Source organism: Notolepis coatsorum (assembly GCF_963971535.1).
Source record: "Notolepis coatsorum genome assembly, contig: SCAFFOLD_706, whole genome shotgun sequence".
In the NCBI taxonomy this organism is placed as follows: Eukaryota; Metazoa; Chordata; class Actinopteri; order Aulopiformes; family Paralepididae; genus Notolepis; species Notolepis coatsorum.
Genome location: NW_028169844.1, coordinates 56,891 through 79,154, shown reverse-complemented (window position 1 = coordinate 79,154; position 22,264 = coordinate 56,891). Strand labels below are relative to the sequence as shown.

General features: G+C 47.7%; 1 protein-coding gene across 1 annotated transcript in view; it reads right to left on the bottom strand.

Moving 5' to 3' along the window:
* The window catches only part of LOC311248665 (zinc finger protein 423-like), a gene marked incomplete at both ends in the record, with an annotated part of 35,341 nt that extends 13,374 nt beyond the window's left edge, over window positions 1–21,967 (bottom strand). The window contains 10 exons of the mRNA XM_084339512.1: window positions 1,942–2,248; window positions 7,522–7,706; window positions 8,289–8,669; window positions 10,713–10,904; window positions 11,945–12,095; window positions 13,443–13,709; window positions 15,774–16,043; window positions 16,780–16,940; window positions 19,249–19,317; window positions 21,560–21,967. Of these exons, the coding sequence (XP_084195638.1) occupies window positions 1,942–2,248; window positions 7,522–7,706; window positions 8,289–8,669; window positions 10,713–10,904; window positions 11,945–12,095; window positions 13,443–13,709; window positions 15,774–16,043; window positions 16,780–16,940; window positions 19,249–19,317; window positions 21,560–21,967 (2,391 nt within the window). The remainder of the gene's footprint in view (window positions 1–1,941; window positions 2,249–7,521; window positions 7,707–8,288; window positions 8,670–10,712; window positions 10,905–11,944; window positions 12,096–13,442; window positions 13,710–15,773; window positions 16,044–16,779; window positions 16,941–19,248; window positions 19,318–21,559) is intronic.
* Between the last annotated feature and the right edge of the window lie 297 nt (window positions 21,968–22,264).

Sequence of the window (22,264 nt, the reverse complement as noted above, 5' to 3'; positions counted from 1 at the left end):
TAGAGGGTGATGGGGGAGTATCAAAGGTGGGGACAGAGTGCTAGAGGGCTCGTCAACATTTATGATGGATGGGTTTGTCAAAGCAGGCTATTACAATATGGAGAGATACAGGAGCTTTTCAGTCCCTCATTCTGGATGGGATTTTGCCATTTTCGGAAGTCTTCATTGCATTCCGGTGCCATTGTTCAAGGATTTGGAGGAGGCTTTGTGAATACACCTTTGCATGAGGTCTCGCTCAACTCTCCCTTAGTATCAGGCAATGTTGTTGTTGGGGTGTGTTCTCACATCCCCATAAAAGGTGTGTCCTTCATTCTAGGGAATGATTTGGCAGGTGGCAAAGTGCTGGCTACTCCAGTTGTAATTCCCATCCCTGTAGTTTCTGAGGTCCCTGATGAGCTGGCACGCAACATTTCGAAGCTTTTTTTGGCAATCGAAGCTTCGGGGCCGAGCTTCGATTTTAATTCGGAGCTTCAATATTTTAATATTTTTTTTTATTATTATTATTATTTTTAAAAAAAAATCTTTTTTTATCTTATGTTGTGGGACTTGTACAGCACTTTGGTAAACTTTGTTGTTTTTAAATGTGCTCTTTAAATAAAGTGGATTGGATTAATTAATTAAGTTGCCCCTTTCGTGACTGTGACGCAGCCAACAAGGTTTCACTCGGCTGTGTGATTTAATTCAAGGTGGATCGCTGTTGTCGTGGATACTCAGGTGGCAGGAGATGATCTGGCGGAGCAGTATCTCGAGGTCTTCCCAGCCTGTATGGTGGCTGAGGCCACAGGCGACTTGGAGGATGAGAGTGGGAAGGATGCTATGAGGAATGTTGCTACTTCATGTGGCACCGTTTCTGATATTTCATGTGGCACCATTCTGGTTAAAGAGGCTACAAGGCCGGAATTAGGCTGCCAGCCTTCCTACAGTAGCTCTAACGTTCATGATGTGTCACTTGTCAGCGGTGATGATCCCAGTATGTCAGTTTATAATTCTGATGTTGATTCACGTGACCCCACTGACTCTCTGCCAGGCACTGGGTATGATAGGTATGCTAGTCAACCTAGTTACCTGTGTCCTGTACAGCAGGAGCAGCCTTCATGACCTAGTCTAATGAGAGGCAACCATTTTGACCATGAATTACTATCTCCTGAACGGGTGATGCCAGGAGTGGGGGAGGCGGACTCGGTGGCGGTGCCAGGGAGCCGTGTTTTTTTTTGTTTTCCTGTTTTCTGTCCTGAGAGCAGTGAGCTTAGCTCTCATGCTGATTCCAGTTTGATGCCTCCGTTTGACAGGTCGGTATCGGTGGAGCGGCCTGTTCAAATAAGGTTTTTGTTTTGGGATGATCTGTTCGTGGGTGGATTGGCTTTTAGGCCTGGCGCCTCAGTAGAACAGGTGGTGGTGAAGACAGATCGGGTGTTCCCACCAGATCCACTCCATCTGGGTCCATACATTTTGGGGGGGCTTATTTGCCCAAGAGTCGGGGAAGTGTTGTTTGTATTAAACAACATTGTCGAATGTTCTCGAGTGGGGAGCATTCGTCAAGGTTGATGGTCGTGTTCGACAGGGGCCGACCCATTGTCACTTTGTGGTAGTGACTCACGGTAGTTCCAGATTCATGGGTCACAATATTTTGTATAGTTGGATGTTGTATTAATGATTGTTTTGTGTTTCAGGTGCTATGTTTTGTGGTGGTTGCCTCCTGGGCAACCATTTTAAGGGTGGGGATGTTACGTGCCAGGCTGTTTGCCACTGTCTGTTTGCCACTGTCTCCTGTGTTGCAGCAATCAGCTGCTAATTGGGAAGCTGCCTGTCTGGGCTCAAAAGGCCCTCCCCCGCCCCACACATGCTGCCACACTGCTGCTGGAAGACACTGTAGGAGCAGTGTCTCCCTCCCTTCCACCACATTGACCTTTTGTTTGTGCAAGAAACAGTAATAAATATAACCTTTTGGTTTAAACTTGACCGTTGTCTGTGTCCCCCTTATGTTGCTTCCCTCTGAGCCAGGGTCGTAACAGTCACCTATGTTCCCCGACGCTCCCCCGGCGGAGAGCTTCTGCATGTGGAAGGTCCCGTGGATCTTCAGCTCCAGGCTGGAGGTGACCGTCTGCATGCAGACCACGCAGCGGAAGCCCGTCAGAGAGTTACGCAGGTCGGGGTGCATCTGGCAGTGTTCGATAAACTCCTCCTCGCTCTGCAGGGGCATCTTACAGATCCGACACGTGCCAGTGTCCAGGCTCTTACTGTGGGTTACCTGGGGGGGGGGGGGGGGTCACACGTATTAATGATATATATATATATATATATATATATATATATATATATATATATATATATATATATATATATATAATCATCATCATGTCGTTTAAGTTTCATAGAAGACCCTTTAAACACATTCTATAATAACCCTTTAAACACATTCTATAATAACCATTTCGATCCATTATATAATAATAACCTTTTAAATATTTTCTATAATAATAACCCTTTAAATACATTCTATAATAACCCTTTAAATACATAATAACCCTTTAAACACATTCTATAATAACCCTTTAAACACATTCTATAATAACCCTTTAAACACATTCTATAATAACCCTTTAAACACATTCTATAATAACCCTTTAAACACATGCTATAATAACCCTTTAAATACATTATATATTAACCCTTTAAACGCTGATCAGTAAGCCTGGGGAAACCTCCTCGTCATCAGTGTCTTAGACCAGAGATATATTATGATATGTACTTAAAAACTTTTTGTGATTTTATTCTCCCTGATGTGCAAGAATTTACATAATTACACAAAATAAACCAGAGAAACAGCGAACCATTAAAGGATAACTCCACTTTTTTTTTAAATTAGCTTATTTAACATCTTCCCTGGAGTTAGACAAGAAGATGCATACCTTTTTTGTCTCTGTGCGTGCATTTTAGCTTTGGGAATAGACGCTCCGTTAGCATAGCTTAGCTTCATCACTGGAAGTGGGGGAGGACAGTAGCCTTACAGTGCCTTACAGTGTATTGCAAGGTCTGACATTGACCAAACTTGATATGCATGACCTTGGTGGGCTCTAGGTCAACTCCTGAAAAGGGGGTCAATGTCAGACTTTGCAATCAAAAGTTAGGGGGCTAATAACCCTTGCCATAATTTCAGTGCGCCCCTAACTTTTGATTGCAAGGTCTGACATTGACCCCCTTTTCAGGAGTTGACCTAGAGCCCACCAAGGTCATGCATATCAAGTTTGGTCAATGTCAGACCTTGCAATACACTGTAAGGCACTGTAAGGCTACTGTCCTCCCCCACTTCCAGTGATGAAGCTAAGCTATGCTAACGGAGCGTCTATTCCCAAAGCTAAAATGCACGCACAGAGACAAAAAAGGTATGCATCTTCTTGTCTAACTCCAGGGAAGATGTTAAATAAGCTAATTTAAAAAAAAAGTGGAGTTATCCTTTAACCATTTCACTACCACACTACAGAAGGTTAACCTTTCACTACCACACTACAGAAGGTTAACCTTTCACTACCACACTACAGAAGGTTAACCCTTTCACTACCACACTACAGAAGGTTAACCCTTTCACTACCACACTACAGATGGTTAACCCGTTGCCGTGTGGCAGTGAACGGGTTAAGAGCGGAGAAAGAGATCACTGGCTGCTGTTGAGTTACTCTACTTCCTGTTCCATGTGCTCTGCTGCTTCTCCGAGGACCATTTAAACGTGTTGTTTCTTTGTTTACGTATTTTTTTAAGTCTAAATTTGGGTTGAAGCCTGAAGAGATGTCGATGATCAAAGCCAGAAGCAGGTACACAGACAAGACGATAAGAACTAAGCAGACATGCCAGCCCAACAAGATCTTAAAAAAAAAAAAAGGAAATGTAATAAACACGGCTATGAGCACAAACAGCTAGTGTTGTGAGGACGTACTACTGAGAGTATCTAACTGCCACCACTGTAGAACTAACCTGAAGTCCATTCTGATTCTAAAAACAGGCCTGGCATATAAATGAATGAGTTCTATATTGTTGTAAGAGCGTTTGGAAATCATCAGATAGTTCCATAACATAGACATCACACACTAACATAGACATCACACACTAACATAGACAGAGACACACTAACATAGACAGAGACACACTAACAGACAGACACACTAACATAGACATCACACACTAACAGACATCGCACACTAACAGACATCACACACTAAGGGTGCTTTCTCACTAGCCATTCGGGGTCGAATCAGCTCCGCTCCGTCCTTGGGTGCGAACTTCCCCCCTCCCTCTCCCCCCTCTAGTTTGCGTACACACTGCAGTCTTGGTGCGCTCCGGGTTTTGTTCAGCTCGGAACTAGGCAAAATCTGCATATGGCTCGCTGATAACAAACTATCATTACACATGGGCAAAACAGAGTCCATTCTCTTCGGTTCAAATAACAAACTCAGCAAGACCGACGGCTTCTCAGTTACAGTGGGTGACAATATTGTCACAAGGAAAGACTCTGGCAGGAGCACTCATTCAAGGGTACTACGACTATGCTTGCACCTCATGGTACCAAAGCACCTCAAAGGCGCTAAAAACAAGATTACAAACATCACAAAACAAACTGGTCAGACTACTACTTGACCTTACCCCTAGAACCCACCTCACCCCTGCCCACTTTGACAACCTAGGATGGCTTAGATTAGACGACAGAGTACAGCAACTTGCAATGGGCCTGGTCTACAAGATACACTATACGACAAAGGTACCCATGTACATGTCAAAATACTTCCCAAAGGTCAGTGAATACCACGACCACAACACCAGAGGAAGCTCAACAAATCATGTTAAACCCAGATTCGGCTCAAACAAGGGACTAAACACGTTTCGCAATTATGCCACATCAATGTGGAACGCCCTACCCAAAGCTGTAAAGGAATGTGAATCCCTACCCACATTCAAAACCGCTCTTAAAGAGCACCTACGGGAGGCTGCAATTCGAAACTGGCCACCGTAATTGTCCAAACCCCCCACACCCTCCTAATAGACAGTCTCCTCTCCACCGCATGTATATATTCTCTCCCCGCCGTATGTATATTTCTCTCCCACCCACCCACCCCCTCCTAATGTACAGTCCCCTCCCCATCATATGTATATTGTCAGGATCTATGGGTAACAGTACAGTATATTTGAATACCGTTTATGTCACAAATGTATCAGTACTAAATACCTGTATGTCCCTATGCCATAAATGTCATGTATGTTGTGTATGTCATAAATGTCAATATGAATTGAAAATGGGGGACCCTGATGTAAACAAGACAAACGTCTTTCTCTGGTCTGCATCCCCTTAACAATTGTGTGTATTGAGCCGTACTGTATTGTACCCATTCTGCAATCTGTTAAATAAAGTTTTCATTCATTCATTCATTCATTGTTTACAGTTTGCGCTTTGAGCGTGTAAGCTGCCGTAGGCGATGATGTCACGCTCTAACGTCAACACAGGAATAGTTTAACACACGGTGGTGGAAAATGGATGCTGATATAAAGAAACAAATAACCAATAAATATGAAGTTATATTTGAACCTCTGTTGTCAAGCCATGTCAATATACCCCACCCCCTTTTCTCACGAATGGAACTGGTGTTGTGGAGTCCGCTTTGAGTGTTTTCCAGGGTTAACGCTAGCCTATTTATTACTAGTTAGCAGCTAACATTAGCCCATTGCTCGCGTCAATTATATTGCATGTCATTGATCTACTAGTCGATCACGGCCGACTGGTTGGGCACCACTGGTCTATAGAAATAAATGCATTCGAACAAGAAACCAATGTATAGTATACATAGCAATGCCAAAAAAATTGCCAGGTCTAATGCGAGCCAGGGAAGTCTTGTGCTTGTAACGTGGCTTCATCTCGAAGTTTTCATCCACTGAGCCGTGAGGCTCAACATGCTTGTTTGGTTGAGGTCTGAACTCGCCAAATTGCCCATAAATATCGTTTTTGTGGGTATTGTTCAGTTGTTGCTGTATGTTTTTATCTGCCCAAAATTCAAGCAAGCATGGAAGCATTACAGTAAGCATGCACACCACGCCCCCCGCTCCCACTGGCACGCACCCAAAACCACCTATTCCAGTGGTCCAGGTTTGGAGCAAATCAGCGTCTCCGGTGACGGGGGGAGCGTTCTCATTAGGACGATCACACCCTATTTTGGTGCGATCGCGCTGTGATTCAACCCCGAATGGCTAGTGAGAAAGCCCCCTAACATATACAGACAAACTAACATACGGACACACTAACATAGGCATCACAGACTAACATAGACATCACACACTAACATAGACATCACACACTAACATAGACATCACACACCAACATAGACATCACACACTAACATAGACATAACACACTAACATAGACATCACACACTACATACTACAACCCTCCTCTCCTCTCCTCTACAACCCTCCTCTCCACACTACAACCCTCCTCTCCACACTACAACCCTCCTCTCCACACTACAACCACCCTCTCCATGCTTGATGACTGACAGTCGGTGCATCAGCAAGGCCCGGAAGATCATAAAAGACCCCAGCCACCCCAACAACAGCTTGGTCCAACCGCTGTCTTCCGGGAGGCGTTACCGCAGCCTCAGAGCCAGGTCCAGCAGGCTCAGAGCCAGGTCCAGCAGCCTCAGAGCCAGGTCCAGCAGCCTCAAGGACTCGTACTTTCACCAAGCCATCAGACTCATGAACACTACTTAGTCGTTCAGATTTTTTTTTTATCCACTTTTTCTCCCATTTTCTATATTTTCTCCCATCCCAATTTTTGTATCATCCAATTCAACCCTCCCCTGTCACGAACGCTGTTTCTTGCCTCCCGGCTGCAATGTGGACTAAGTCATACATAGCACAAGTCCCCTCCGGTACTTGAGGTAACAGCAGTCGCATCTTTTCACCTGCGCAGCTCGATCTCTCAGTGGCGAGGAGGAGGCTCACGCTGCCCCCGACACTTCCTGATTCTACTGCGCAGGCGCACCAACCGACCTGTAGGAGTCGCTGTCCACAACGCCCGATCCCCACCCATCAGTTTCCCACCCCCTAATACGGCCAATGTGTATTAGTATGAACGACCAGCTAAACTGAAAGCAATGTGGAGCGCTGGGCTCAAACAGGCTAGCCCAGCGTCTCCAGTATTCGTGGCGAGCGCCTTGCCCACTACGCCACGTAGCCGCCCTTAGTCGTTCAGATTTTATTGTATATATTTATGTATTCGTTTTACACAAGTATTTTAAGTACCTTATGTTGATTTATTCTACTGTTGCACTTTTTATATTAACTCTCTCAGCACTTTTTTCATACGTCACTATTATGCTGGTTTTATTGTGTTTTTGTGTATTGTATTGTTCCATTGTGTATTTTATTACCATGCTGTGGGTCGAGGGGGCAAGACCCAAGAATCTTGCTTTTTTTTGCATATGACAAATATGACAAAGATGCAACAATAAAGCTGAATCTGAATCTGACAGCTGACGGTACCTTGTGTTCCGTGAGGGTGAGCAGCGAGGGGAAGCGTTCACCACAGATGGGACACATGTAGTGCTTGGCCGGCCCGCGGTGAGTCTGGGCGTGCTCCCGGAGCCCGCTCTCCGAGAAGAAGGTTCTGGAACACACGTTGCACTTGTGGTTGCCCTTGATGAAGTCTGCCTTCTTCTTACGAGAACCTGGTATTAACAACATCATCATCATCATCATTAGCATGAGCGTCATCCTCCTCTTCCTCCGCATCATCATCATTTTACTTACACACCATTTCCCTACACACACCAAACTTTCCACATTTCTTCCCATCCATATCCTGCTTCTAATTACAGAAGGGTTTGTTGATATATCATTCATAGCCGGGTTTATCGTACATTTTATACCAAAACTAGGCGAAAATAGATATTTGTTTATGACAGTAGACATTTTTTCCTGACGTATGGGCTGATAAGAGGACACAATCCCTTCTGGAAAAAGTTACATTTTTGAATGTATCAACAAAATTAAACCATGTTTTTGAAACTGGCAGTATCCCTGTTGGTGATTCGTGTCTTGGCGATATAAGCAAATGTACACATATTTAAAAAAAAACTTGCAATCTATTTTTTCTTAGTTTATATGTACATAACAAACTGGGAAAGTTCCATAGTGATATTTATTCAAATATTTGTTTAGCCTATTAAGGGGTACTGTCTGGCCATACTGTGAACTATGACACCAACACATGAACGCCCCTCAGTGAAGAGCATGTATGTAGATCTTACTGGCGTCGTCGTCTCCCGGGCGTATGTTGTGGTCCCGTAGGCGGTGGTTCTGCAGCAGTGACTCCATGGTGTAGGCCGCTCCGCAGATGTCACAGGCGTACATGGGCTCCGCGCTGTCCAGCTCCTCCTCGCCACCGCTGGCCTCGTGGCTGTTGACCGCGGCGTCTCCTCCCCCTGCCGCCCCCGCCACCCCCCCGCTCTTCAGCAGCATGTTCTGGATGTCCGCTTGTTCCGCCGCCACCGTCGTTCTCTCCGCACCTCCTCCTCCATCCCGTCCTACATGCCCCCCCCCTCCTCCTCCTCCTCCTCCGCCTCCTCCTCGCTTGGACGTCTGAGCTACTCCGTTCGGTGTCCCGTTCTGGCTTCCTCCGCTACCAGCTCCTGCAATTTACAATTTAGACATTTAGCTGAAACATATCCACAGTGACATGAAATAAGCCATACCCCCTCCATCCATATACCCTCCATCCATACCCCCTCCATCCATACCTCCTCCTCCATCCATACCTCCTCCTCCATCCATACCTCCTCCTCCATCCATACCTCCTCCTCCATCCCTACCTCCCCCTCCATCCCTACCTCCTCCTCCATCCATACCTCCTCCTCCATCCTCCTCCATCCCTACCTCCTCCTCCATCCATACCTCCTCCTCCATCCCTACCTCCTCCTCCATCCATACCTCCTCCTCCATCCCTACCTCCTCCTCCATCCATACCTCCTCCTCCATCCATACCTCCTCCTCCATCCATACCTCCTCCTCCATCCATACCTCCTCCTCCATCCCTACCTCCTCCTCCATCCATACCTCCTCCTCCATCCTCCACCATCCATACCTCCTCCTCCATCCATACCTCCTCCTCCATCCCTACCTCCTCCTCCATCCATACCTCCCCCTCCATCCCTACCTCCTCCTCCATCCCTACCTCCTCCTCCACTCCATCCATACCTCCTCCTCCATCCATACCTCCTCCTCCACTCCATCCATACCTCCTCCTCCATCCATACCTCCTCCTCCATCCATACCTCCCCCTCCATCCCTACCTCCTCCTCCATCCCTACCTCCCCCTCCATCCATACCTCCTCCTCCATCCCTACCTCCCCCTCCATCCATACCTCCCCCTCCATCCATACCTCCTCCTCCATCCCTACCTCCTCCTCCATCCATACCTCCTCATCCATCCATACCTCCTCCTCCATCCATACCTCCTCCTCCATCCATACCTCCTCCTCCATCCCTACCTCCCCCTCCATCCATACCTCCTCCTCCATCCATACCTCCTCCTCCATCCATACCTCCTCCTCCATCCCTACCTCCTCCTCCATCCCTACCTCCTCCTCCATCCATACCTCCTCCTCCATCCATACCTCCTCCTCCATCCCTACCTCTTCCTCCATCCTCCTCCATCCATACCTCCTCCTCCATCCATACCTCCTCCTCCATCCATACCTCCTCCTCCATCCATACCTCATCCTCCATCCATACCTCATCCTCCATCCATACCTCCTCCTCCATCCATACCTCCTCCTCCATCCTCCACCATCCATACCTCCTCCTCCATCCATACCTCTTCCTCCATCCTCCTCCATCCATACCTCCTCCTCCATCCATACCTCCTCCTCCATCCATACCTCCTCCTCCATCCATACCTCCTCCTCCATCCATACCTCATCCTCCATCCATACCTCCTCCTCCATCCATACCTCCTCCTCCATCCTCCACCATCCATACCTCCTCCTCCATCCATACCTCTTCCTCCATCCTCCTCCATCCATACCTCCTCCTCCATCCATACCTCTTCCTCCATCCTCCTCCATCCATACCTCATCCTCCATCCATACCTCCTCCTCCATCCTTACCTCCTCCTCCATCCATACCTCCTCCTCCATCCATACCTCCTCCTCCATCCCTACCTCCCCCTCCATCCCTACCTCCTCCTCCATCCCTACCTCCCCCTCCATCCCTACCTCCTCCTCCAACCATACCTCCTCCTCCATCCTCCTCCATCCCTACCTCCTCCTCCATCCATACCTCCTCCTCCATCCATACCTCCTCCTCCATCCATACCTCCTCCTCCATCCATACCTCCTCCTCCATCCCTACCTCCTCCTCCATCCATACCTCCTCCTCCATCCTCCACCATCCATACCTCCTCCTCCATCCTCCTCCATCCCTACCTCCTCCTCCATCCATACCTCCTCCTCCATCCTCCTCCATCCCTACCTCCTCCTCCATCCATACCTCCTCCTCCATCCCTACCTCCTCCTCCATCCCTACCTCCTCCTCCATCCATACCTCCTCCTCCATCCATACCTCCTCCTCCATCCATACCTCCTCCTCCATCCATACCTCCTCCTCCACTCCATCCATACCTCCTCCTCCATCCCTACCTCCTCCTCCATCCATACCTCCTCCTCCATCCCTACCTCCTCCGTTGCCGTGTCCCTCGAAGACGCAGTGCTTGTCCCGCAGGTGTCTCTCCAGCAGGCTGACAGCGTGGAAGGCCTTCCCGCAGAAGCGGCAGTGCAGCTTCTTGCTGTGCGTGGTGATGTGGCACTGGAGCTCCACCTCCGTGCCGAACGTCTCCCCGCAGAAGATGCACTTCCGGGGCTTCAGCGCTGCGGGGCGGAGGGGTTCAGAGCGGTGAGTCAATGTGGGGGTCCTACTGTGAGTCAATGTGGGGGTCCTACTGTGAGTCGATGTGGGGGTCCTACTGTGAGTCAATGTGGGGGTCCTACTGTGAGTCGATGTGGGGGTCCTACTGTGAGTCGATGTGGGGGTCCTACTGTGAGTCAATGTGGGGGCCCTAATGTGTGTCAATGTGGGGGTCCTACTGTGAGTCAATGTGGGGGTCCTAATGTGAGTCAATGTGAGGCCCCCTGCTCCCCAGGTGTGTGGTGTTACCTGCTCCCCAGGTGTGTGGTGTTATCTGCTCCCAGGCCCCCCGGCCCCCAGGTGTGTGGTGGTGTTACCTGCTCCCAGGCCCCCAGGCCCCCAGGTGTGTGTGGTGTTACCTGCTCCCAGGCCCCCTGCTCCCCAGGTGTGTTGTGTTATCTGCTCCCAGGCCCCCCGGCCCCCAGGTGTGTGGTGGTGTTATCTGCTCCCAGGCCCCCTGCTCCCCAGGTGTGTGGTGTTACCTGCTCCCAGGCCCCCCGGCCCCCAGGTGTGTGGTGTTATCTGCTCCCAGGCCCCCCGGCCCCCAGGTGTGTGGTGTTACCTGCTCCCAGGCCCCCTGCTCCCCAGGTGTGTGGTGTTACCTGCTCCCAGGCCCCCTGCTCCCCAGGTGTGTGGTGTTACCTGCTCCCAGGCCCCCTGCTCCCCAGGTGTGTGGTGTTACCTGCTTCCAGGCCCCACGGCCCCCAGGTGTGTGGTGTTACCTGCTCCCAGGCCCCCCGGCCCCCAGGTGTGTTGTGTTACCTGCTCCCAGGCCCCCTGCTCCCCAGGTGTGTGGTGTTATCTGCTCCCAGGCCCCCCGGCCCACAGGTGTGTTGTGTTACCTGCTCCCAGGCCCCCAGGTGTGTGGTGGTGTTACCTGCTCCCAGGCCCCCCGGCCCCCAGGTGTGTTGTGGTGTTACCTGCCCCCCGGCCCCCAGGTGTGTGGTGGTGTTACCTGCTCCCAGGCCCCCCGGCCCCCAGGTGTGTGGTGTGGTGGTGTTACCTGCCCCCAGGCCCCCCGGCAGCCCAGAGCTCTGCCCCAGATGGCTGTGTTTGACGTGGAGCTGCAGGTCGCTCTCCTTCCTGAAGTCCCAGGAGCACGCGGTGCAGCGGAACAGCTTCTTCTCGTTACTGTGCTTCACCGCCAGGTGGACCTGCGGCGACACAGAGGACCGGCGTGGGGATCAGACACACGGCGCTTCATGCAGTCATTGGTTCTATTCATTGTCCGGCAGCGTGGCTACGTGAGTAGAGCTCCGGACTCATGATCGGAAGATCACCGGTTCGAGCCCCCGGTCAAGGCCGTTGTCGGAAAGTGGTGTTGTTGTTGTCCAGCAGGGGGCACTCTGTCCTCTCTGGACTAGTCAGTAACAATGCCCCTGTTAGGGTGATTGGGACACCGTACAGCTGCGAGTGCCGTCCTTCGGATGAGACGCTAAACCGAGGTCCTGACAGAATCTCAGTCGTTAAAGAACCCAGGACGCCTATCGTAAAGAGTAGGGGGTTCCCCGACGTTCCTGGCCAGATTCCCAATCAGGTATCTGACATCAAGGCCACCTAATCATCCCTCCCCCCTTAATTGGCTGATATCAATTCCTGTCTCCTGGGCCGTTCAGCCATTGTGTAGTAGTGTGATGTGTGCCGGGTGCCAGTGTATGGTAGTCATGGTGTAGTGTGATGTGTGCCGGGTGCCAGTGTATGGCAGCCATTGAGCCTGCGTAGCCCAAGGTTGGGTGCTACCAGTGGTGGTGAAGGAGGCAATTTCCACCCTAGATTGTGGGGAGCGTTTTGAGTGTCTAGAAAAGCGCTATATAAATGTAATGAATTATTATTATTATTATTATTATTATTATAAACATTTCAAAGGAAGAAAGAAATAAAGATGATAAAACAAACAAAAGTAAAGCAGGTAACTGTATCAAAAGCAAACACAAAGAAACAATACAACTAAATACAAACCATATCTTTAAACATGTATAATGAGACTAATAATATCCACCTGTATCTGTAAACATGTCTAATAAGACTAACCCTATCCACCTGTATCTATCAGAGACATAAGGCAGACAATATAGCGAAAACATGGAAGATTGCCACGAGTCAATAACAAGAACAATCTTTATTTTCATTAAAAAAAATTTAAGTACAAGGAGAGGAGAATAACATATGAACAGTATATAATGAAGAAAAAGAACAAGCAGCCATACAGTAGTAGATGTACTGATGCACAGGAGTAACTTAACCCTTTCACTGCCACACGACAGAAGGTTAGCCCTTTACTATTACACAACCGACGGTGATGCTCCATCATTAGCATCATTAGCTCCACATCTGCGGAGCTAATGATGCTAATGATGGAGCATCGCCGTCGGTTGTGTGATAGTAAAGGGCTAACCTTCTGTATTGTCACAGTGAAAGGGTTAACCGGCTGTCGTGTGGCAGTGAAAGGGTTAATATGTTGATGATTTATTAAATTAAGATTTTAATTGAGTCCTCCTCACCTGTATGGAGACCTTGGAGTCGAACACCTCCTGGCACAGGGTGCAGTGGTAGAGCACGAAGGTGTGCATGTCCAGCAGGTGCTTCTGCAGGTCGTCCACGGAGGTGAACTGCTTGTCGCAGCTCTCGCACACGTACTGCGTGGACGTGGTGGTGTAGTGCACCGTCAGGTGCTGCAGCAAGGCCTCCTGGGAAACGAAGTCCTCCTTGTTGCACTGGGGACACGACTGGCGTCTCAGCAGCATCTCCAGGTGGGACTTGAGGTGGGTCTGTGGAACGAGGTTGTAGAATAGAATAGAATAGATAGAATAGAATCGAATAGAATAGAATAGAATAGAATAGAATAGAATAGAATAGAAATACTTTAATTATCCAGAGGGAAATTTGACACTACAAATCGCTCACATTTTTAGACAGAACAAAGTCACGAATAAGAATAACTAAACAAATTGCCTAAGAATAAGAATAGAATAAAATATACAGTAAAAATATACAGATGTCTACAAGGTAAGTGTAATATTGCACAGTGTTGTTTCAAAGGTAAAAGTCCAGGAAGATGGTAACTGTCACCCTGTGCTCAGTGATGCATTGTAAAGTCTGATGGCTGTCGGAATGAAGGACTTCCTGTGCCATTCAGTGCTACATTTAGGGAGTGTTAGCCTAGCACTGAACATGCTCCTCCTGTCAGCCAAGTCTGTGTATAGTGGGTAGGAGGGGTTTTCCCTGATGGCTTGGAGCTTAGCAAGGCTCCTCCTCTCCGCCACCCTAGGTGTAGTGGGTTTGATAGGTGGGTCCTGGGGCACAGGAAGAACATACTGACTGAACTGTCCTGGGGCACATGAAGAACATACTGACTGAACTGTCCTGAGGCACAGGAGGAACATACTGACTGAACTGTCCTGAGGCACAGGAAGAACATACTGACTGAACTGTCCTGGGCCACAGGAAGAACATACTGACTGAACTGTCCTGGGCCACAGGAAGAACATACTGACTGAACTGTCCTGGGGCACAGGAAGAACATACTGACTGAACTGTCCTGGGGCACAGGAAGAACATACTGACTGAACTGTCCTGGAGCACAGGAAGAACATACTGACTGAACTGTCCTGAGGCACAGGAAGAACATACTGACTGAACTGTCCTGGGACACAGAAGGAACATACTGACTGAACTGTCCTGGGGCACAGGGAGAACATACTGACTGAACTGTCTTGGGGCACAGGGAGAACATACTGACTGAACTGTCCTGGGACACAGGAAGAACATACTGACTGAACTGTCCTGGAGCACAGGAAGAACATACTGACTGAACTGTCCTGGGGCACAGGAAGAACATACTGACTGAACTGTCCTGGGGCACAGGGAGAACATACTGACTGAACTGTCCTGGGGCACAGGAAGAACATACTGACTGAACTGTCCTGGGGCACAGGGAGAACATACTGACTGAACTGTCCTGGGGCACAGGAAGAACATACTGACTGAACTGTCCTGGGCCACAGGAAGAACATACTGACTGAACTTTCTTGGGGCACAGGGAGAACATACTGACTGAACTGTCCTGGGGCACAGGAAGAACATACTGACTGAACTGTCCTGGGGCACAGGAAGAACATACTGACTGAACTGTCCTGGGGCACAGGAAGAACATACTGACTGAACTGTCCTGGGGCACAGGAAGAACATACTGACTGAACTGTCCTGGAGCACAGGAAGAACATACTGACTGAACTGTCCTGAGGCACAGGAAGAACATACTGACTGAACTGTCCTGGGACACAGAAGGAACATACTGACTGAACTGTCCTGGGGCACAGGGAGAACATACTGACTGAACTGTCTTGGGGCACAGGGAGAACATACTGACTGAACTGTCCTGGAGCACAGGAAGAACATACTGACTGAACTGTCCTGGGGCACAGGAAGAACATACTGACTGAACTGTCCTGGGGCACAGGGAGAACATACTGACTGAACTGTCCTGGGGCACAGGAAGAACATACTGACTGAACTGTCCTGGGGCACAGGGAGAACATACTGACTGAACTGTCCTGGGGCACAGGAAGAACATACTGACTGAACTGTCCTGGGCCACAGGAAGAACATACTGACTGAACTTTCTTGGGGCACAGGGAGAACATACTGACTGAACTGTCCTGGGGCACAGGAAGAACATACTGACTGAACTGTCCTGGGGCACAGGAAGAACAGACTGACTGAACTGTCCTGGGGCACAGGAAGAACAGACTGACTGAACTGTCCTGGGACACAGGAAGAACAGACTGACTGAACTGCCCTGGGACACTAAAACGTTTGTTATGGGGTGTTACCTGGAAACCCTCGAAGCTGGTGAATCGCATGTCACACTGGTTGCAGGGATAGTCCCCATTGGACCCCGCGGCTGGCGTGGAGTCACCTAGCCTATGGCGTTTCGGGGATGAGATCTCCACGTCTGAGGAGGCGGGACTTAGGTCTGCCACCTTGGCCTGTCGCTTGTTGTTAGCCAATGGGATGTTCTTGTGGTTTTCCTTGATGTGCTTGGTCAGCTTGAGTAGCGACCCAAAGATGGGAGAGTTCGTGCAGTACGGACACGAGTACACCTGTACAACAACAACAACAACAAGACATTACGTCAGTAGGGACAAGAGTACACCTGTACAACAACAAGAACAACAATACATTACATCAGTAGGGACATGATTACTGCTGCTATTTCAGCTATTTCTGCTCAACTGTGTACCAGTAGGAGTCGCAGTTTACAACGACCAGGACACATAACCCCACCGGCTTCCCACCCGCCAACACTGCCAATTGTGTTAGTAGGGACGACTGACCAAGCCGGAGATACCGCTGACAGCTGGATTAGATCCCAGAGTATCTGCGGTGGTAGGCGAGTTAGTCCACTGTGCTACCCAGCCGCTCCTTAACCCTAGTCTTTTTGACTTGTTACAGTATGACACTAGTATGTTTGACTTGTTACAGTATAACCCTAGTACCTAGCAATGATGCCGTTGATAGTTTTTTTTGTCAATTAGAGCTGCCAATTTAACAACCGCTAGTCTTCCTGGGGCCTCACGCTGGATGTACAGTATTCTGTCAGCACAAACCAATGCAAAGTCAATGGGGTCAAACTCCTCACTGAAATGTACTGAAATGCTCACAAAGTGTATTCCAGTGAGCGTCGGTCAGCTTGTACAGGCAGGGGCTCCACCCCATCCACTTTGCATTGGTTTGTGGCTAGGGTTCCAAATATACTACTACAGAACTACTCCTTTAATATTGTCATAAACAGCTCTGGTGACGATATCAATAAAAGAACAGAATTGTGGCTCAAACCTCCATGAATGACTGCGACGCGGACTGCAGGACGGGTGATTCTAGTTTGGCCACGCCCCCTCCCGACGAACTGCAGTGGGTCAGCTGGATGTGTTCCGTCAACGAGGACTCCGTCAAGAAGCCCATGGAACACTGATTACAGAAGAACGCATGGTTCCCTTCTGGGAAGGGATGAGGTCAGATTAAAGGAACACGCCAACATTATGGGAAATGCACTGACTGTTTTCCATTAATTTGTGCTAAGCTAGGCTAGCTTACAATCTTCCATTACTTTGTGCTAAACTAGGCTAGCTTACCATCTTCCATTAATTTGTGCTAAGCTAGGCTAGTTTACAATCTTCCATTACTTTGTGCTAAACTAGGCTAGCTTACCATCTTCCATTAATTTGTGCTAAGCTAGGCTAGTTTACAGTCTTCCATTAATTTGTGCTAAGCTAGGCTAGTTTACACCCGGATAGCTTTCTACTGAACGAACACAAGGGGAAATTGGTATCCCATCTTCTTGTCTGACTCTGGAGAAGACGGTAAGCGCATATCACATAATGTTGGCGTGTTCCTTCAAGTAAAGTCAAGTAAAAGGAGCACATCACCAAAAACAATGCTGATTTATTTTTGCACATATTCTTACACACATCCAAACAGTTTTGCACACATTCATTTAGTTTGACAGTTTTTTGAGAGTAAATTAGTTTGAATATGACTAAGGATTCAATGTCTCAGATGAGATCACTGGTGGCCATATTCAAACTAATTTACTCTCAATAACTGTCAAACTAAATTAATGTGTGCAAAACTGTGCAAACGAGTTTTGGGATGTGTGCGAGATTAGACATTTTAGTTGGTAACTTTTCTTCAATTGACACAAAAATCATGAGTATGTAAGACTCCCGCCACTAGAGCCACATGTAACCCTGGACATGGTTGAGCTAGCTCTCCACTGGGTCTGAAAGCAACAAGCTAGCTCTCTGTTGTGTCTGAAAGCAGCAGCCTAGCTCTCCACTGTGTCTGAAAGCAACAAGCTAGCTCTCCACTGTGTCTGAAAGCAACAAGCTAGCTCTCCACTGTGTCTGAAAGCAACAAGCTAGCTCTCCACTGGGTCTGAAAGCAACAAGCTAGCTCTCCACTGGGTCTGAATGCAACAAGCTAGCTCTCCACTGTGTCTGAATGCAACAAGCTAGCTCTCCACTGGGTCTGAAGGCAACAAGCTAGCTCTCCACTGTGTCTGAATGCAACAAGCTAGCTCTCCACTGGGTCTGAAAGCAACAAGCTAACTCTCCACTGTGTCTGAAAGCAACAAGCTAACTCTCCACTGTGTCTGAAAGCAACAAGCTAGCTCTCCACTGTGTCTGAAAGCAACAAGCTAGCTCTCCACTGGGTCTGAAAGCAACAAGCTAGCTCTCCACTGGGTCTGAAAGCAACAAGCTAACTCTCTACTGGGTCTGAAAGCAACAAGCTAGCTCTCCACTGGGTCTGAAAACAACAAGCTAGCTCTCCACTGGGTCTGAAAGCAACAAGCTAGCTCTCCACTGGGTCTGAATGCAACAAGCTAGCTCTCCACTGTGTCTGAAAACAACAAGCTAGCTCTCCACTGGGTCTGAAAGCAACAAGCTAGCTCTCCACTGTGTCTGAAAACAACAAGCTAGCTCTCCACTGGGTCTGAAAGCAACAAGCTAGCTCTCCACTGGGTCTGAAAACAACAAGCTAGCTCTCCACTGGGTCTGAAAACAACAAGCTAGCTTTCCACTGTGTCTGAAAGCAACATTGCAGGTTATCGTGATCACACTAACATATTGTTTTTGGAGTCAAAGACATTGAAGTTAAATGATCTTGTGGAATTTAAAACGGCACAATTAATGTATAAAGCAAAAAGTCATGCACTTCCAAGAAACATTCAAGAATTGTTCTTTGATAGGGAGGGGGGTTATAATCTGAGGGGAGAACACAATTTAAAGGTGCTAAACATACGCACTACCATGAGAAAACACTGCATCTCGATATGTGGAGTGAAACTGTGGAACAGTCTAAATGTGGTGCTAAAGCAATGTCCAAACATGAGACAATTCAAACTGATGTATAAGGAAATTATGTTCACAAGGTACAGGGATGAGGAAGGGACTTGATATTCACGGGTGTTTACATTTTTATTTTGTTTTCTATTTTATTTCTTTCATGTTTTACATATATCGTTTTTGTTTTTTGTTTTGCATATATATATATGTGTATTTTTTTTTTTTTTTTTTTTTTTTTAATAGTACACTCATTTGAGTAGTGGAAAAGGGGTAGGATTAAATAAGTGTATACTTCTTCCTACTCCTTTTCGAACATGTAGATTGAGTTGTTTTGCTTTTTGTTATTGTTTGTTTGTATTCATTGCATGTTCGAAATAAAGATTTCAAATCAAATCAAACAAGCTAGCTCTCCACTGTGTCTGAATGGAGCCAATTGGCCAATAAGATCACGTTGACTTACTGTGGTGGTGAGTTGACTCACTGTGGTGGTGGGTTGACTCAGTGTGGTGGTGAGTTGGGGTCTTGTCTTCTACAGGGAAAATACAATGTCTCAGTGTCTGTGTGGACTGATACACAGTGGGAAGAGCTGTGGGCTAGCACAGAGAACGTAGCAATGTGTATTTTTAGAGTATTTTACAGAAGGGAGACACAACCTCAACACACCACCACCACCACCACAGTAAGTCAAAGTGAGGAGGGCCCATTTATTTCTCAATGTGTCGCTTTCACACCCAGTGGAGAGCTAGTGTGCCTAGTGTTTAGACCCAGCATCCCACGGGCGTGATGTCAGGCACACACAGACACACACACACACACATGTTTGTTTATGTGAAAGATGGGGACATTACATAGACTTACAGGAATTCTGTAACTAACCCTAACCTTATCCCTAACCATAACCTAACCCCAACCATAACCTAAGCATAACCATAACCTAACCCTAACCATAATCTAACCCTAACCTAATCATAACCTAATGATAACCATAACCAGGGCCCGAAATTAGAGCCCGCCACCCGCCAATGGCGGGCAGATTTTAGGTTTGGCGAGTGATACTGAGAGGTCTGTCCGCCACATGGTGGGTAAAAAAATAGTCATGCAAAATAATTACATTTTTTGGTCTTACGACAGTAGCCTTTTTTTGCAGCCCCCAATCTCTCCTTGAATTGACGAGAGCAACAGGCTAACGTTAGCCACTAAGCTAACTAACGTTAGTCGCTAAGCTAACTAACGTGACTCCGTGGCACCAGTTCCATTAGTGAGGAAGGGGGGGGTTATATTGACGAGGCTTGACAACAGAGGTTCAAAGATAACTTCACATTTATTGGCTATTCGTTTCTTTATATCACTTTATGAATCGGGCTGCTCCAGGTTCCAACTCTGTGTTGACAATGACATCCTGGTGTGGCATCATCAACTACGGCAACTTAGGACGCTCAAACCTCAAACTCAAACCTAATACATCACGCTCTCTCGCTCTCTCTCTCTACGTTCAATTATTTAAAGTAGCCAAATGTTACACTATAAATACTATAGTGGAATAGTGAATAGTGGATGATACACATTTAATTTCATTATCTGAAATATTCTAAAATCATTAAGTCTGCTATAAGCCATTATCCCTTTGTGTGTGATTATTATTTTCTTACAGTAGTGTGTATTATATAAAGTGTGTGTGTGTTTTTGGCTAAAGTGGATAGAAAACACAGTAGGCCTACTGTGCAAAGTGAAAACAGTATATTTTATATATATATATATATATAAAGCATCTTCATGGTTTAATGCAAAGATATGTTGCAGGGACTATTATAATCATCATATTGGCGTGACTGTATGCATCAAAAGGTTAAATCAAGCATTTTTAAGTGCTTTAGAGGAAATGTCAAAATATCGTGATATAGCCAAAAAAATATAAGGATATCATTTAGAGGCCATATCGCCCAGCCCTATTTGTGACACAAAAATGCATTTTTCTTTTTGGCCGGTAAGAAATATGCTTGGCGGGTAGATCTTTCCCATCTACCCACCACTGGCAGGTGAGTCAAAAAAGAAAATATCAGGCCCTGACCATAACCATAACCTAACCTTAATCATAACCTCATTTGTGTTATGGGTGACACCAAAATTGCCATGGTCCCCATAATGTTTTTGGTATCCATTGCGTGAGTGTGTAAACAGGTCAGTGTCCCCTGTAGTATAGAAATTAGGGCTGACCCCTATTAGTCGATTAGTCGAAAGGAGCCATAGTCGACTGGCCAACCTCTTAGTCGAATATTAAAAAAAAAAATAAAAAAAAAAATTATAATATTTGTTTTATTTAAATTTTTGTATCATTCTTTCCAAAAGAAAAGAGGCCTAGAAGCGTGGCTAACGCTAATGGCACGCATACCAGAGGCTAACTGCCTACGAAAACAGGCACAGAGGCACTGAAAGAGGATTTCACCCATCTAATGAACACACTAGACTAGACAAATATCAAGATGTATCCATCAGTGGACCAATTGCATGCTTTTGCAGAGGACAAGAAGCCTTCAGTCGACTCATTCAGACATTAAGCACCCCCCACAGCCCAAATGGAACGATAAAAAATTAAAAAAAAAAAATTATTAAAAAAATATATAAAAAATATTATACTATTTTTTTTTGTCGACCAATAGTCGACGAACGGCACATTTTGGCCAATCATAGGCGACCATCCAAATCCTTAGTCGGGGACAGCCCTAATAGAAATACAAGTATGCACAAACACACACACACACACGCACACACACCTAGCATGGTGGAGCCGGCCCCCATGCCTCCCGGCAGACAGTGCGACACCCGGATGTGCTCCTGTAGCGAGTTGATGTCTCCGAACATGTCGGGGCAGAAGTTGCAGTGGAACGCCGACACGTTGGTGAACTGCAGCAGGGGGAAAGCGGCCGCCGGCCCCACGGAGGAGGAGAGGCTGAGGCTGCCCCCTCCCCGGTGGTGGTGGTGGTGGTGGTGGGCCTTGCGCACGTGCTCGTTGAGGTTGTAGAGGGTGGGCAGCGTGTCCAGACACACCTGGCACGTGTGGCTCTGCTGGGGCTTGTCGGCGTGGATGGTCTTCAGGTGGATCTCCAGCACCGCCAGGCTGTGGAAGTCACGCTTGGAGCAGTACGGGCAGGAGTAGGTCACTTTGGACCAACTAGTGCCACCTGAGAGGGGGGAGAGAAGGGGGGGGAGAGAGAGAGAGAGAGAGAGAGAGAGAGAGAGAGAGAGAGAGGGAGAGGGGGGGAGAGAGAGAGAGAAAGAGAGAGGGAGAGGGGGGGATAGAGAGGGAGAGATGGTGAGAGAGGGAGAGGGGGGGAGAGAGAGGGAGAGATGGTGAGAGAGGGAGAGGGGGGAGAGAGGGAGAGGGGGGGAGAGAGATGGGGGGGGAGAGAGATGATCAAGAAGGAGAGGGGGAGGGGGGGGGGAGAGAACGGATCGAGAGAGGGAGAGGGGGGGGAGAG